General features: G+C 45.8%; 1 protein-coding gene and 1 non-coding gene across 3 annotated transcripts in view; both read left to right on the forward strand.

The window, feature by feature from the left end:
* Positions 1-889: 889 nt before the first annotated feature.
* Positions 890-996, forward strand: LOC117693899 (U6 spliceosomal RNA). The gene has a single exon (XR_004604491.1). It is a non-coding gene; the product is annotated as a U6 spliceosomal RNA (small nuclear RNA).
* A 4,737-nt stretch (positions 997-5,733) lies between these two features.
* The window catches only part of Gk5 (glycerol kinase 5), a 73,137-nt gene continuing 63,111 nt past the window's right edge, over positions 5,734-15,759 (forward strand). Inside the window, exon 1 of one of the 2 annotated variants that reach the window (XM_076917848.1) lies at positions 5,734-5,866. Coding sequence is in view for 1 of the 2 variants with exons in the window: in XM_034484112.2 (XP_034340003.1) it covers positions 11,790-11,951 (162 nt within the window). In the remaining variant the exon portion in view is untranslated. Of the gene's footprint in view, positions 5,867-11,741; positions 11,952-15,759 lie in introns of those variants that run through there. The other variant, XM_034484112.2, reaches the window with a different exon arrangement.

The raw sequence follows: 15,759 nt of genomic DNA on the forward strand, positions 1-15,759 counted from the left end.
GAGGATGAGTCCATAACTGTCAGGGCAGGGAGCATGGCAGGAGGCAGGCAGGCATGGAGCTGGGAGCAGTAGTTGACAACATCTGATCCACAAACATTAGGTAGAGAGAGCACAGTGTGGGCCTTTGAAATCTCAAAGTACTGTGCTTAAAACCCCCAAAGACATACCTCCTCCAACAAGGCCACTCCTTCCCAAACAGTTCCACCAACTAAAACCAAGTATTCAAATATATGAACTATAGGAACAGGTCTTATTCAAACCACCACAACAGCAGGTGATTCATGAGGAACAAAACTTAATGGAAAAAAAAAAAAAGATAATGCATATAAAGAAGGGATATTTTAAAGTGAGGATCACAGACTTCACAAACACTAAAGAAAACATTGTTAGATAGGTGTGATAGCTTACATACCCATAACCACAGTTCACAGGAGGTAGGCGGACAGGCAGATCTCTGTGAGTTCAAACCCAGCCTGATCTACATAGTGTTGGGCCAGGTTAGTCAGGGCTACCTAGTGAGATCTGTTTCAGATAAATCAAAAGAAAAATAAACATCAGATGTCGCTGAGCCTTGTTATTCTCAAAGTCCTGGTTTATAAACTAGTCCACCAGCTCAGATATGTTAATGACTCTAATCTACACTTGCAGATCGTGTTTTCTTCTTAAGCTACTTGGTGATTTCTTGGGCCTCTGTGGCTCTGGACAGAACAGTGAAGCCTTGGGCCACACAAACACTCAGCCTTCATCTGTCTGTACTTCTTATCCTATAAACATGTGTCCCCTTCCAATACTAGTTATGGTTTTCATGTTTCGTGTTGGTGATTTTGTTGTTTCCCAAGCATAATTCTGAAATTCTCACTATTATTCTTGACTTAAGCAGACTGTACTGGTGCTCACTTTGGCAGCACATATACTAAAATTGGAACGATACAGAGAAGATTAGCATGGCCTCTGCACAAGGATGACAGCAAGAAGAAGAAAAAGAAGAAGAAAGAGGAGGGGGGGGAAGGAAGAGGAGGGGGAGGGGGAGGGGGAGGGGGAGGGGGGAGGGGGAGGGGGAGGGGGAGGGGGAGAGGGAGAGGGAGAGGGAGAGGGAGAGGGAGAGGGAGAGGGAGAAGGAGAAGGAGAAGGAGAAGGAGAAGGAGAAGGAGAAGGAGAAGGAGAAGGAGAAGAAGAAGAAGAAGAAAAGAAGGCGGCAACTAAGAAGACTGTATTGGGCGAGAGAGATGGCTTACCAAGGAAAGGTTTGCCACCAAAGCTAACAACCAGAGTTCAATCCCTGAGACCCACGTAGTGGAGAGAACCAATTCCCACAAGACATTCTTTGTTCTCCACACATGCAGGTGCATGCCTCTCCCCCAGTAAATTAATAAGTAAAAGTGTAGAGCAAAGGTTGCTGCTGCTGTGACAGTCCTTGCCTATAATTCCGTTACTTAAAAGGATTAGGAGGGCCAAGAGTCATCCTTGGATACACAGAAAGTCCAAGCCAATGGGGGCTATGTAGGATCTGTTTTAAAACAGAAGCAAAAAAGGAGGGGATGCGTTCACTAGTCAGGCTTGCCCAGGCAGCAGTGACGACCATGGCTTCTACATGATGGGGCGCCTTTAAACAAAAGCATGCACAGATAAGCTGAGGAATTGATTTCCGGACGAAAATGTGACCAAAGGCTTGCAGGAACCTAATCTCACATTTCTTCTCAGAGAAATGATCCATATTTGCTAATGAAGTCTTAGCTGAGACTGTCATATTTATTTTATGGGGATGTGCTGACACATGTAGCTTTATGTGGTGTTGGGGGACACAGTCCAGGGTTTCAGGCATATGAAAAATGCTCTACCTGCCCGTGCCCCGCCCTTGTTTTTGTTCAGTGAGACAAAGTCTCACTCTTCCCCAGGCTGGCAACACAGTGATTGTGGCCATTGTCTTGCTTCTGCTTCCTGCCTGCTGGATTACCAGCAGCCACACCTGGTTTAGCAGATTTACAAGTAATGATTAGCTGTGTATTCTTTTGTTCTGCACCCTATCCCTGTGTGTGTGTGTGTGTGTGTGTGTGTGTGTGTGTGTTTTACATGTGTTTGCCCATGTGCTTGGAGACCAGAGAACAATCTCTGCATCACTTCACAGATGTAGCTTCTTTACTGAGATGGTGTCTTTGACTGGCCTGAAGCCAGCTGCCCAGCAAGCCCCATGGATTTACCTGCACTGGTATTACACATTACAGCTCTTTTAAAAAAAACAGTTCTAGGAATTAAACACAGGCTTTCTTGCTCGAAAGGCAAGCACTTTACCAACTCAGCTAACTGCCCAGTCCCTCCACTTGTTTTTTGTTTTGTTTTTGTTTGTTTTATGTGCACTGGTGTTTTGCCTGCAATTATATCTGTGTGGGCTGTCAGAACCCCTGGAACTGGAGTTACAGACAGTTGTGAACTGTCATATGGTTCCTAGGAACTGAACCTGGGTCCTCTGGAAGAGCAGCCAGAGTTCTTAACCTCAGAGCCATATCTCCAGCCCCACATCCATTTGTTTTAAAGACTCCGGCTAACCTGTGCTTATTATGTATACGAGGCTAGCTTCAAATTTGCTGCCGTCTTTCTACCTCTGCCTCTTGAATACTGTGATTACAGGCATGCAACACTGCACCTGTCATTTCTTTTCGGTTAAAGTTTATCCTCCTGTGTTTGTTTTGAAACATAATCTCAGGTGACCCCTGCTTCCCTGCCTCCACCTCCAAAGTGCTGGGTTTACCAGTATGCACCTGGGTAGAGAGCTCCTTTTTCTGCGTTCCCATCAGCACATTAACTCCACATCAGACAGAGTCTCACTGTCATTTGACATACACTTCCTTATGTTGAATTACCACACTGTTAGAGTGTTTTTTAAAGATTTATTTTTATTTATTTCATGTATATGAGTACATTGTAGTTGTTTCCAGACACACAAAAGAGGGCATCCAATCCCATTACAGATGGTTGTGAGCCACCGTGTGGTTGCTGGGAATTGAACTCAGGACCTCTGGAAGTCAGTGCTCTTAACCACTAAGCCATCTTTCCAGCCCCCTAGAGTTTTTATATGAAATGTTTCTCCAAGATGCATGTTTTGCACACTTTATCCTCAGCAAGGATCATTTGGATTCTGAAACTTTTGGATGGTGGAGCCTCATTAGAGGAAAGAGTCACTGGAAGCAGGTGCTTGCGGGTCCCTGTCCTGGGCCCCTTCCTTTTGCCTTTCCTATATTTCCTGGCACCCTGATGTGACCTTTCCTTCACCAGGCTGTCTGTATTAGGCATGGTTCTCTAGAGAACCAGAACAAATAGACTGTATGTAAATACAAAGAGGCTTTATTAGAGTGGCTTACAACCACATGGCTGTTTAGTTCAACAACAACCATGCACACGTTGGAGAGGCCAAGAAGCCAGTAGCTGTTCAGTCCATACAGCTTGGGACCTCAGCAGTCTCAGTCTGGCCGAGGGGGCCAGGAAGGGTCTTGGAGAGTCATGAGTCTTCAGTTCCTGGTGGACAGCTGAGGAAATTGCACTCTGCTGTCAGGGAAGGATTCATGAACTCACCTGCCACGAGCAAAGACAGGAAGAGCAACAAGCTTTTTCTGGGGACTTCTTTTATGTCCATCAGAAGGTGCTGCCAACTCTGTGGAAGGGTGTTCCTCCTTCATATAATCCTTCTGAGAATGTCCTCACAGACCTGCCCACAGGCATACCTCCTGGTTGATTCTGAGTCCTGCCAAGTTGACAATCAGAATTAGCCATCACACTCTTGATTGGCTCCTACTTCTGAAACTATGAGACAAAATTAGTATTTCCTTTTTCTCCCAGGTATCTTATCAAAGCAGAGAGAAATGTTATTAACGCACATGTTGCATCTCGCAAATATGTAACCAGTCAGGTTACACACCTACTGTCCTGAGACTTGGGAGGCAGAGGAATGCTGGTGGCAGAGTGAGCCCCTGTCTCAAAAACAAGAATATTCAACCATATATGTACAAGTCTAAATAATCATCTTCCTGGCAGGGCAAAACACACCTTTAATCCCAGTACTCAGGAGTCAGAGTCAGGTGGATCTATTTCTGTGAGTTCGAAGTCAGCCTGATCTACAGAGTGAGCTCCAGGATACCTAGGGCTATACAGAGAAACCCTGTCTTGAAAGACCTAAATAAACTGTCATCATCATCGTCATCATCATGTTTACAATAGCTTGAAAGTCACCTGGAAACTTAGCATTTTCAGATGGGCTTGATTCACAACGACTGAGACCAGTGCTAAGTTACATAAGAGAAAGGAATCATCTTATGTGCCCACTGTAAAGCATTGTGCTGGGAAGGCCTAATGAGAGGGATAGAAATCACAAGTACTGCTGCTGAAACGGCCAGTGAGGGTACCCACAGCCAGGCCTTATAAAGAGCACACCCATCGTGGTGTTCACCAGTGTCACCAAAGCTCCATCCCAGTCCAGAGGGCTCTGCTGAACTGACTTCTGTTTCAACTCTAGCGTAAGCATCTTATCTGGCCTGGTGGTCTGGACATCAAATACCACTATTTTTATTGTTAGGGTTTTTTTTTTTTTTTTTTTAAGTTTTAGAAGGATTCATTTTCTTTTGTGTGTATAACTGTCTTGTCTGCCTGTGTGTATGTGTATCATGTGTGTGCCTGATGCCCAATCCCGGGAGAGGTCTGGAGAGGGCACTGGATTCCTGGGGACTGAAGATATGAACAAGTGTGGGTCATCCTGTGGCTGCTGGGTACCAAGCCCAGGACCCGCTGGAGCAGCCAGTGCTCTTCTCTGTTGCCCCTCTCTCAGTGCCGTCTTTACTTTCTTTATTTCATTTCTCTCTCTTCTCATCTGATTTTTCCTATGGATTCCATGCTTTTCAATCTCAGGAAGGGATCTCAACTTTGTTACTGAGCTGAGAAGAGGAAAGGGCTTCTCTCAAGTGAAGGCCTTTCTGACGCACCAGCCCCTGACCTGAGTGGTCATAAGTCGTTAAGACGCTGGTTCACAACACTGTGTATTGTGTGGCCTCTTCCCTCCCAGGACTTGATAACAGCAGATACTTCAGTGGATGAAGAGATTTCCTGTCACTTAATACACTTCAGGAGGGAAGAATTTAAGAGCTGGGGAATGAACCTGCTTGTGTTTCTGACACCGGATGCTTCTCAGGGGACTGCAGATGGACAGGCGTGCCACTGTGACTTTGGTTTCCTTTAGATTGGAAGGTGCCCTGTTGAAGTCTCCCTTCAACTACAGGAAACTAAAGATCAACTACAGGAAAGATGACAATTTCTTCAGGGTTGTAGAGGTTCTGGCCAGGCTGAAACCTTGTAGCTACTCAAGTCTCTATCAAGACTGAAAACCAGTCCCACTGGCTTTTATGTACTCTTATATGGGTGACAGGTCAAGATCTAGTTCTTATCTCTGGAGATAGAGGAGGTTTTAGGACGCCCAGAGAACTACTGAGTAAGGAGAAATCCTGTTTCCATTACTCACAGGCTGAGCATTCCCTGCTGCAGCAAGGCAGTGGTCCGCTGCTGGGTTCTGGGAGACTTAAACATGGGTTCCATTGCAGTGATCGGATGGCCTCTGTCTGACCCAGTGCCAGGGACTCTGTCCAAATTTCTGGAGCATTGTGGGAGTTTGGTACACTGAGTTGGAACCATGGGTATTCTGAAAGAGGATAGAGTATAAAAGGTGACCAAGGTGAGGCAACAGTCAGGAGAGCAGCCAAGCCTGGGAGCAGAGAAGCAGCAGCCAGGCTGGATGAAGGTTAAGGCCCTCAGGTGGTGAAGATCAATGAAGCAGTGGCCTCTAGCTCCAGGTGCACACCTGTAATCCCTGCTGGAAGGGCTGAGGCAAGTGGACCATGAGTTTGAACTTAGATACACAGTGAGTCACTGTCACAAAAGGGGGAAAAGGAGGGAGAGGGAAACCAACAACAACAACAAAAAAAATAGAGTAGGAGGGAGAAGAAGAAAGCAAACAAGCTGACCCACTAGCCCACTAGCCAAGAGCATCTTGAGGCCTCCAAGGCCTTGGCCTATATGCCCTCTTTCCTGAGGGCAGGGCACAGGGAGACTCCCAGCTTGTTACTTCATCTTGAAATTTCCAATTCCCTTTTGAATTTTGATTCTTTTGTTTCCAGACAGTGCAGGACCTCAGGCTGCAAGTTTGAAGTTCTTTGTTCTAATTTCTTTTGACTCCACAGCTGGAGGGGGGGGGGAGTGGGATGGACTTCAGTGAACAGGTGTGAGGTACGGGCGGGGGCTACAGAGTCGCCCTACCCAGAAGCCAGCAGTGCTCAGCTATTTGAGAGAGCAGCCTCAGCCTCAGTGGGCATTAGAGCTGAGGGGCTTCCGAAGGGTTCTGCAACTCTGGGTGGGTGCATGGCAGGATTGTGGACACCACTTGGGTGTGCAGAAGACGGAGTTCAGGCCTTAGGGAAGAAGGGAGTTCTAAGAGCTAAATAGGGAGGAAAGGTTGAAGATTTTGTGGAACCCTAAGTTTGTACGATTTGAAAAGCCTACTTTCAGAAAAGAGCTGACCCAAAGACTTCAATTTTTAAATGCTGTAAAATACAGATTCTGGAGAATTTTTAGGGCTCATAACTAGGCCTCAACAGGAGGTAAGAGACCTGTTGCCTGAGCTTCAAGCCAGTGGTTTGACATTCATGTACTTAGTCTGCACCTGCCTCATGCTTGTCATGCAAGTTGGCCAAGAGTGTGCCTGTGGTTGTATAACCCCATCAACAAGGAGACATGGGAGGACTCAGCATCCTGTGTGTCTTGTGGCCAAGCCAAGCAGAAGATGAGATCTGGGACACGAACACACTAATTTGATGTTTCATTTCGTCACTGAATATTTTCTGTGCCTCAAAGGCCAATAAACAAACCAAGACTGAGACCCAGACCCTTCCCTCAAGGAGTGCATTGCATAGAAGCAGTAACCACCCCTAACCTGTATAGCTAAAACATTCAATGGAGATCACTAGAAGGACATGCATCTTCTTCAGACAAGTGTGCCGAGAAAACCAGACCCAAGCACATGTGCAGGAGCAGACTTGGAAGACAGGAATGCATGGGAACCTTGGGACTCTGTGTGCATCAACTGGACCAGTTTGTTTTGGTCCAAGTTCCAAGAAATTCTTCAATAAATACCTTACAATAAAGTGTAAGGAGCCATAGTGGTGGGGAAAGAGCCTGGGAGAGCAGCCACGGCTGGGATCTGAGAAGAGGCAGCTAGGCTAGATGCAAGGCCATGGCAAGCAGTGACCTCTGCAGAATGGACAATAGACTGACCTGTCCCACTAGCAGAGGTCATTTGGAAATCTCTGCACCCTATGTGCTGCAGGGATTTTCCACTATGGGCAAAGCACGGTGAGAAGTTCTGTTTGAAAATGAAGAACCCAGGAGACACACAGGATCTTTTATTTCTCCAGGTCTCTTCAGGCAACAGTCTGCCCTCTTAAGGTAGTAGGTGATTTTTTAAGTGAATCCTATATGTTCAAACTTCCCTGACAATATATGAACTTGTGGGTAAAATGTTAATTGTAGCTGTGCCCAGGTGGAGCCTGGCAGTAACACCAGCATTTGGGAGGCACAGGTAGGAGGACTGAGAGTGCAAAGTGATTCCTAGCAGTAGTCACTTCAAGGCTAGTCTGAGTTACATGAGACCCTGTGTCTTAGTCAGTGTCTATTGCTGTGAAAAGACACCATGCCCACGGAAACTCATAAAATGAAGCATTTAATTGGGGTCTTGCTTATAGCTTTAGAGGTTTAGTCCATTGTCCATATGGAGGGAAGCACGGCAGCAGACAGGCAGACAGTGCTGGAGAAGTAGCTGAGAGTTCTACATCTGGACCCAGACTACTGGAGGAGAAAAAACATCAATGGTATAACCTCCCAGTGAACTCTGAATGCTACAACACAGAGATGCTGAGCAAGACAAAATGGCAAAATTGTGGCATGAAGGTTATGGAGGTAACCACCTCCTGATTGGATCTGTGGCCTGCTTCACAGGAGGGAATTCATATGCAACATTATAAATCTAGGCCAAAGCTGATGGCTGTGGAGCTCACATGCCCTAGAGGGGAACCTATGATTGTTGTTTTGTTAAACTCTCATGTTGTCAAACTGACTTCTAAGTATTTATATTTCTACACACAGACTAGTGTTGCTGTCAGTCTTGGCCAGGGAAGCTTCTTTACATAGTGGACAGTAGTCAATGCAGACTTGTAACTAGTTCTTTTTTTGTTTTGTTTTTGTTTGTTTTTTTTTTTAAACTGAAAAGTGACTGTTGTGCTCAGCCCTGAATAGGATATCTATACCAAGCTCTTTCTCCCCAGGCTCGGGGGTACTCCATGAAAGTGGGGGCGGAAATAACGTGGGAGTGGGAGGCGGGGAGGTGTGCTGTGAAATGCTGCCTCCTGGACATCACATGGCTTTTGCACCTATGACTTCACTGCTGCTGGTGATTGACTTGCACAAAAACAATAGTCCAGTGGCAGCACTAATTGGATTGGACCCACTGGGTTGGGAAGGGCAGAGGGGAAGAGGAGAGGGGACCTGTTGAGAGATGTCCAGGGGAATACGAAGGGAAGATTGAGGATGAATATGATCAAGATAAATTGTATGGGGCTGGAGAGTGGGCTTGTGAGAATAAATTTTAGGTTGCAGCATGAAAGACTCTTAGGTTTGGAGTTTCAATTTACACTCAAGTGTTAGTTGCCCCCGGGGTGCATTCCAAGGGCTAGAATAAAGGTTTCAAAAGCACAAGATAGAGGCAATAAAACACCTGGGTAAAGTCACTTAAAAGGAATTCTCCCAGGAGCAAGATACATATGTAAATTAGGATAGAGCCTGGTTGTAAATTGGGATGGAGGCAGGATGAAAACCAGGCTTGGGAACGGATGTTTGAAATCTCTTTTATTGTCTAAGAAGCAATTGACTGTCTTTGTGAACTTTGTATATATGCCATCCTTTTTGGTCACTTGGTGTTCCTCTTTCTCGATTGAGAGTGGGGGACCCGGGTGCACCCGGCTACTGTTATTCCACCTATTCATCAAATAAATCTCATGCGATTGCAGCGACTCTCTTCCGTGAGTATCTCTGAAAGAGCGCTTCCCGTGGGTTTGGGTTTGGATCCTTAGAATCCAACAGGCTCAGAGGCTAAAAGTACTTATTGCCTGTGTAGAGGTCCTGGGTTCGATTCCCAGCACTTCCATGGCAGTTGATAACCATCTGTAACTCTAGTCCCAGGGGCTCTGATGCCCACTTCTGACCTCTAAGGGCACCAGGCACACACATGATGTACATATACATACAGGCAAAACATTCAAACACATAAGAATGTTTCAAAAGATACATTGTATGTATTTATGAAATTAACAAGGAGTAAATGATATTCTAAAAAACCAAGTTTTCTTCAGGTGACAACATTTGTCAAGGTTGTCAAAACTTGTTTGAAATCAGAAAGCTGTACTTGCTATGGTGGCACACTGCTGTAATCCCAATATGAGGCTAAGTCAGGAGGACTGGCTTGCGTTCTAGGTCAGGTTCTGCTACACTCAGACTTTGTCTCAAGAGAAATAAAACAAAACTTAGAAAACTGAGAGAAATATGCCAACTGTTAACAACACATAACTTTTCTTAGTTGTAAGCGGGAAAACTAATAGTTAACTGTATGTATAAGCTTGACTAGGTTATTTGTATGTTGCTGTGGAATGGGGTATTTTAGATGTGACTGACATTTAAATCAGTGTCCCTGGTAATGATTACCCACCCCCAAATATGACTGAGCCTCTACCAATTAGTTGAACAACAGGTAGGCTTTGAAAAAGGGCAAGAGCAAGCTTCAGCAAGAAGAAATTCTTTAAACTGTAGCACAGGAATGTGCCTTGTTTTCCAGCCTGCCAGCCTGCCCTACAAGTTTCTAGGCTTGCTTGGACCTACAACTGTGACTACCCAATTCCTTAAAGGCTCTTTCCCTCAGGGACTAGGAGAGGTACCTCAGTAGGTAATGTGCTTGCCAGTCAAGCATGAGGACCAGAGTTTGATGCCCAGAGTCCATGATAATAAAAGAAAATTTTATGGGTCCCATGAATTATAGATTCTTTTTCCCTAGCCTGAGTAGCTAAAGTTGTCCCTCTGGTTTGCCAACCAGAGGCCAGTTAATCCATAAACAAAGAATGCAGAGTTACAGGACAATGGGCTACGGAGCCATCCCAGGAATGAAGATAAGAGATAAACATCCGCCTGCAGGAACTGCTCCCCGCCCCCATGGACCGGTTTGGCCAGATGTTCAAAAATTGAAAAACAACCAATCGTGTGCACCCGCGCGAAAGTTTCTCCTTTTCCCCACCCCGAGCTTAAATTAAGCCTAAACCCTGGAGCCACGAGTTCGATGCCCCTGTTTCTCACATTGAGACACGTGTCGGCCCGGAATGTTCCGCCATTAAACTACCTCGTGTTCTTGCAGCAAGTTGGTCTTCCGTGTGTCCTTTGGGTGCGCGCCATCCTGTGACTCGAGTGGGGTCCCCTTTGGGGGCTTCCCGAGCCTTACAATAAGAGCATATATAATCCCAGGGAGCCTTAGGTCCTAGTAAGAGATTGCCTTCAGGAACAAGGTCAAACTTTAGTTGTGGTTCTCAGGCTCTGGCTCTGCCTTCTCTCTGGTATTTGTTTGGTTTTAAGTTTCTCAAAAGAACCAGACAGCATAGGACTATTAGTCATGCATACAATGCTGGGAAGTCACACACACACACTCATGACCAATTTGGTCAGCAGTGATATAGGGCAGACCTGCGCCATATGGAGCAAACAGGCATTGCTGTGTAGAGACAGACTATCAAGAGAAGCTACAAACAAAAATAAACATGGAGTTCACGTTCAAGTTTCAAGTGACAGCCCAAATCTAATTTGGTAAATCTATGGAAAGCAAGTAGGCTAACAGGGTAATACGAACAAGAAAAGATTCCTGTAAGCTGGTAAGTTACCCGCAAAACATTTTCACGAAATTTAATTTTTTCTCTTTTTATCTGTGTCGCGGCAAAGGCCCTTTAGCGTCATACAACACGTGGACATCTATTCATTGCTGTGTATAATACATGCAAGCTTTTCTGGGAAGGGACTTCACGAGGAACCTCCTTTACTTTTGGCTGAATGTCTTTTCATGGGACTGGAAAGATGGCTCACTGGTTAAGAGCACTAGTTGCTCTTGCTTTAGACTGGGGTTCGGTTCCTACCGCCTATATGGAAGCTCGCAGTGACCGCACGTCCTCTTCTGACCTCTACAGGGACCAGGTACATGTGGAACACATACATAAATACAGGCAAAAAAATTAAGTGGCATGAAAAAAAAAGTTTCAAAAATTTTCATCTCACTTTGATTTTTCCTAAAAGACATTGGTAAAAACTAATCTGGGCTAGAAGGGAACTAAAAAAATTTCAAAGTAACGGTCGCTGAACCGTAACAACCAGCACAATGTTGCTGTAAACGCCATCTTTGCCAAGTTCCCACGGGCTGCTCGGCGCGCTGCTCTGACGTCACGGTGCCAGGGGCGGAGCGTGGGGTAGCGGGGCCTCCCGAAGGGGCTGAGCGAGGCGGGGCGGGGTCTCGTGAAGGGGCGGGGCCGAACCTCGCGGAGGGGCGGGGCGGTGGTCTCGCGGAGGGGCGGGGCAGGGCGCGGCGTGGGCGTGGCGTGGCCGCGAGCGCTCCGCCTGGAGTCTGGCGATTATAGCTCTGCGCTGGCCCGCCCGTGGCGGCTGCAGTGTTTGGGGTCGCGATGTCAGGGCAGCAGGCGGGTGCAGAGCAGCGGCGCGAGGAGCCAAGCGCGCCGGCCTCGTCGCCCTCTCACTTCGTGCTGGGGCTGGACGTGGGCAGCACGGTGATCCGCTGCCACGTCTATGACCGGACGGCGCGGGTGCGAGGCTCCAGCACGCAGAAGGTGACTAGGCGCGGCGGGTGGGTCTGAGGCTCTGACTGCACGCTCGCTCTTCCTGCACCTCTGGGGGCTTTGGGCCGGCGTGGCCCGGTGCCTGTGGCTCGCTTCCTGTCCCACGGGGCTCAGCACTCTAGCTTTACCTGGGTGGAACCGAGGTGACTCTCCGGGCAGCGCGGGCAGGTTGTGTGTATGTGGGCAGAAGGTGGTTTGTGATTTGCCTGGTTTTTCTGCACTTCCTCATCCACCTTTCATGCCTTTTAGCTCTTCAGATTTTGCTAGAATGTAAACTGATTTTTCGTTTGTGCTATTTAAAAACAATTCGTTGCATTTATTATTTGTGTAGCAGTGTGTGCTCACATGCTATGGTGCACATTTGGGAGTTGGAGGGCAACTTTCTTGGGCATGTTTTTTTTTTTTTTCCTTCCACCGGTCCCTGGGATTGAACTCAGGTCTTCAGGCTTGGTAGATGTACTTTACCTGCCAAGGCACCTTCCTGGTTGTCATCGTTGTGTTCCTAAAATTGCTAGGTCCTCACATTAGCATCTAACTTTCATGGATACTGGAGACACTTCTTTCCATCTTTGAGAATTCATAAAAAGTATCTTCTGGCTTGAGAAGCCTGCCAAAGCATTGCTTGGTCTTTGTTAACAGATGATATTGGTCAACAGCCAACCCCCATTTTAATGAAGCACTGATTTCTATACAGTGGGCAGTGCAGTTGATTGGGTGTAGTGTTCTTACTCCTTTCAATACTAGCATTTTCTAATGTTTAAAATATCAGTGAAGGAATATGAGAGCTATTCAACTTCTTCTCTATAGTACTGGGCTCCCTCCTTTTTCCCCCGAGTGTTACCCTACTAGGGTGAGTGACTGCCTTGAGAATTTACTTTGAAGAAATAGACGTTTCCTTCAGGGTTCTGCTCTAGGAGGTGAGTTGCAGCGCCTGCCACTGCTCCCTCTCTGGCTAGCTGTGTAGGAACACTGCCTACCCACTCAGTCCATCCCTGTTCCAACCTTTAAGGACAGATAGGCACATACTGAACCCTTGTCTTATTGCAAGTCTTTATCATAAACACAACAATACTTCTTAGTTGTTCTTACAATTCTAGTCACAAAGTACTTTTGCTGAAATGGTGCCTTTTTAATTTTTTTTTTTTAATTAAGGATTGAGTATTTGGTTCAAAAAGGAGATGGATCAGCAGGTAAAGAGTATTTCTCAGTGCTCCTCAGGTTCACAGCTTGAATTAGATCCCTGAGATGGACAGGGAGAAAGGAGAGAGCTGGCTGTCCTCTATCCTCTGCACTTTAAACTATTGCACAAGTGTGCCCCCCACCCCCGAGGAAATAGGAAAGTTGATACATTTTTTAAAAGTTGGTAGACAAAGCTGCACAGTTGTTGCACAGTTTGAGGAAAATTTTTTTTTAGAAAGTATTGGGGTTTGGTGATGCACACCTTTAATTTCAGGGCCTGGGAGATAAAGGCAGGTGGGTCTCTGAGTTCAAGGCCAGCCTGCCTGGTCTGCAGATAGGGTTCTGAGCTAGCCAAGGCTATGTAGGGAAGATGCCTGGGAATTGATGTGAAGAATCCTGTCTTTGGAATGCTAAGCACTGTCCTAAATTGTGGTAGTTGATGTCAGAACTTAAAGGTATGCTTCTGTGTAGATAACTATATACATTAATAAGTTGTAGCAGTTTTTGTTTGTGTTTGTATATTGATCTTTCTATGTGTCCAAGGCTGGTCTGGAACTCTGTAGCATAGGCTAGGTTGGAAGTAGGAATCTCTCCCCTCCCACCCCTGCTGAGACACAACTAGTCTTTGTTTATGTGGTCGATTTTAAGAATAATTTTATGTCTGTTGTCTCTAGTGATAAAACATGGGACTTTCTTTGGAAAGTCCATAAAACATGGACTGACTGACTTACTTTCTTTCTTTCTTTCTTTCTTTCTCTTTTCTTTCTTTCTTTCTTTCTTTCTTTCTTTCTTTCTTTCTTTCTTTCTTTCTTTCTTCTAGAAACTTAATTGTGCATTAGATTGTTAGTCCAAGCATATTGGCCTGGCATGTGCAAGGCCTTGGGCCTTATTCCCAACCAACAAAAACAAAAAAAGGCACCCTCTGGGGCCGTACTGCAGAGAGCTGAATTCATTAAGAATGAGGTCTTGCTGGTCTATACTATTATTTAGCACTTAGTACTTCATGGGTGCAGAGTAAATGATATGAGAGCCGGGGCCTAGTAGTGTACATCTTTAATCTCCATTCATGGAGGGCAGAGGCACTCAGATCTCTGTAAGTTTGAGGCCAGCCTCTTTGTTCTTAATAGCAGGTTCCAAGCCAAACCAGGGCTACACAGTGAGACTCTGTCTCAAAATCAAAATAATTAAAATGCTAGTTTACTCCATGGGTTCTGTGACTTAGCAATATAATTTGTGTCTGCCTTCTCAATGGAAGTTACACCCCTTCTTATATAATGGAAAAATTATTCATTAAAAACCTAAAATCTTAGTGTAGGAGGATTTGCTTCATATAGCCAAACAAGGCACATGGAGAAGAAATCAAAAGGGAACGGTCATCCTTTGGATACTTGAGCAAGACATGATCTTTAAATAAAAATTTAAATCCAGACCTTTACATTCAGTTTGTATGAGGCTTCTCAGGAGAGTTCAGGGGTTTTGTTTTTTTGTTTTTTCATTTTTTATGGTGATGCTGCGTATCCCCACCCAGCCCCCGACCGCACACAAGATCTCATATGTAAAACCCACAACCCCAGTAATTTTATCCCTCCACTCCCTTTGGGGCCATTGGAATGGCTCACTGGGTAAGGGCACTTGCTGTCAAGTCTGATGACCTGAGGTCAATTCCTAGGACCCACATGGTAAAGCTGACTCATCCAAGTTGACCTCTGACCTTCTTACATGCTCTGTGGCATTTATCCACACACACAAAATACTGAAAAAGTCTTTATGGACAGGTAAATATTAGTGTTAAGTGCTAGAACAGTGGCCCATATTTGAAGCCCTCACATTGATGTTTTGTTTTGGAAACTGGAGAAACTTTATCATGTTCTTTCCCAGAACATGCCGTGCTTCTGTGAAAACCATAAAATGTGATGGTTGGAAGAACAGGGTAGAAAGTCCCAGCACATCAAGGCCTGCAGCATTGGCAAGCCGTGTTCATGCTTGAAAATCAGGCAGGCTCTGGCTTTTCATCAACTGAAGATGTTTTCTTCTGAACTTTCACTGTTTTCTGCTACTTTGGCTGAGTCGTCTTCTGTAGGGGGCCCATTTCTCATGTTACATCATTAGGGTTCCTAGTGGTTTGAGCTTGTTCCCAAGGATTAACTGTTAGAATCTTAGCCAGCTAGTGTGGTGCTTCCTGGAGCTATAGAGTCTGTAAGAGGTGGGTACTAGGGAGAAGTCATTACATCATAAAGGAGCTGTCCTTAGAGGAGATTAAGGTACTTCCCTGTTTAGCACACAAGAGATGGTGTGGTAACTGCAGGAACACTGCCTTCCTGCTCTCTGCTTCCTGTCACTTTCTCCTCCTCCTCCTTTCCCTCCTCCCTTCTCCTTTCTCTTCTTCCTCCTTCTCTCTTCCTCATTCCCTTCTTTTCTTTCTCCTCTTCCCTTCCTCTCTCCCTCCTCCTCCTCTCCCTGTCTGCTCATCTCTTATCCCTCCCCTTCCTGCTCCCCCACTTCTGGTGACTTCAAACTCTTGGCAACACTCCTGTCCAAGACTCCCAAGTGCTGGGATCACAGAGTTGTGCTACCATGCATGGTTCTTTCTTCTTGTGTGTGCTCCAGGCACGTGATGTTG

This window comes from Arvicanthis niloticus, chromosome 21 (genome assembly GCF_011762505.2).
Source record: "Arvicanthis niloticus isolate mArvNil1 chromosome 21, mArvNil1.pat.X, whole genome shotgun sequence".
NCBI classification, from domain to species: Eukaryota; Metazoa; Chordata; class Mammalia; order Rodentia; family Muridae; genus Arvicanthis; species Arvicanthis niloticus.